This window comes from Apis dorsata, unplaced genomic scaffold (assembly GCF_000469605.1).
Source record: "Apis dorsata unplaced genomic scaffold, Apis dorsata 1.3 scaffold_292, whole genome shotgun sequence".
NCBI classification, from domain to species: domain Eukaryota; kingdom Metazoa; phylum Arthropoda; class Insecta; order Hymenoptera; family Apidae; genus Apis; species Apis dorsata.
The window spans coordinates 112,588-114,188 of record NW_006263567.1 but is presented as its reverse complement, the minus strand read 5'-3'; the positions used below and the strand labels follow the sequence as shown (position 1 = coordinate 114,188).

Here is a 1,601-nt window from a genome sequence, read left to right as displayed (position 1 = left end):
TATATATATATATATATATATATATATATAATATTTGAATCTGTTGTTTAGAATTAATCACAACGACATGTAACATTGTTTTTTTCTCCCCCCTGCGAATTCCTCCTTGTAGGTCGATCCAAGTGGTCCTTTGGCAACATTGAGAAAACTTCTCTTATCCGACGAGAGTCTGGCCACTTTCCGTCGTTGGATAATCGACCATTGGTACGCAGCCGCTTTGATCATTCTCGCTGCGATATCCCTATTGGTAAGCGATCGTTTCAATTCCTTTTTATTTTAATAAAAATTAATAATCTTATTTCACGTTTATTCGAATATCGCAACAAATGTTTCGTTTCATATCGTGATGATTTTTTACATTAGAGACCTTCGAGGAAACGCGCGGATATAAAAAATGTTGAGAGTAAGTCTGAGAGAAGAAACAAGATGAAAGTAGAGGCTCGTATCTGCAAACAATCGCTAGCTTGAACCTCGATATCAGGTCGATATATAGTATTCGTTTATCATGATTCTCCAGTATCTCCATCTCACCCATCGAGTAACTCGTCGATCGTATCTCATCGAGTATCGTAGTGTTCGATCGAATCGCTGACATCTTGCTAAATTAATTACCTAATTAAAGGGTAGAGCACGCAAATGTCGCGTATACGATACTTTTAACGTGGTTTCTCCGAAATATGCAGGTGGCGAGCATGAGGCTACTGGGCAAACGGCCGGATCTGAAGCTCAAGTCGGTCACGATAATACACAGCTCAACGACGGAAACTGTGCGCCTTCCACCGGAGGGGACGGAGGGTGTCACGGTGCATCCCCCGGCAGTGCGCGCCAAGCTTCCCCTCAGCAGAAAAGTGAGGGAGAAGAGGAGGCATCGAAAGCATAAGGACGGGCACGGGAACGCGGCGGACAAATGCTGTAAGGATATGTCGAAGAAGAAGAAGAAGCAATCGCAATCTCAGGCGAAGAGGACGAACGCGGTCGAGGATTCGGGCAGGAAGAGGTCGGCGGACGCGGCCACGGGGATGGTTCAAGAGAACAAACGGAAGAAGACGTTCCCCGCGGGGAATCGGGGAATCGATAAGCAGAACTCGAGCGGCGTAATCGGGAATTCGGACAAAGACGACAAGAGGAAGCGGAAGAAGCAGCACAAATCGAAAGAAGTGATCGATTATTCGGCAATACAGGCCGAGAAGGAGACGGAGCCGAACGCCGATCCCAAAAGCAAGGTTCGTTCGTGGTTACTGGCGTCGTCCCAGTGTCGGCCGGAAACGGGGAGAGGGAACGGAGCAGCGTGCCTGCCGAAGAGCAAATCCACCCCCGTTGGTTTGACCGGTGCTGGGACCAGGTTGCCAGCGGCGACCAGGCAAGCCGCTTCGAGGAGAAATCCGATCGAATCGAAGGAAGGGAATAAGACAACGGGGAATTCGCAGGGGGCTAGGAAAGAGAGGGCGAAGCTGCAAGTGGTGTACAAGCCGCCGTTCAGGTTCAGCGTGAAGCTTCGAAAGACGGACAAGGTGGCGCAGGTGACTGGTCCGAATGCGACGCACGCCAATGGCAGGCCAAAGCTTCCTAGGACTGGCGTGCTTCTGAGGACGGGGAAGAAG

General features: G+C 49.4%; 1 protein-coding gene across 1 annotated transcript in view; it reads left to right on the top strand.

The window, feature by feature from the left end:
* LOC102672303 (disintegrin and metalloproteinase domain-containing protein 10-like) overlaps nucleotides 1–1,601 on the top strand; it is a 31,375-nt gene that overhangs the window by 28,385 nt on the left and 1,389 nt on the right. Inside the window, 2 exon segments of the mRNA XM_031511121.1 lie at nucleotides 72–247; nucleotides 684–1,601. The exon segment at nucleotides 684–1,601 is cut by the window's right edge and continues 9 nt beyond it. Of these exon segments, the coding sequence (XP_031366981.1) occupies nucleotides 72–247; nucleotides 684–1,601 (1,094 nt within the window).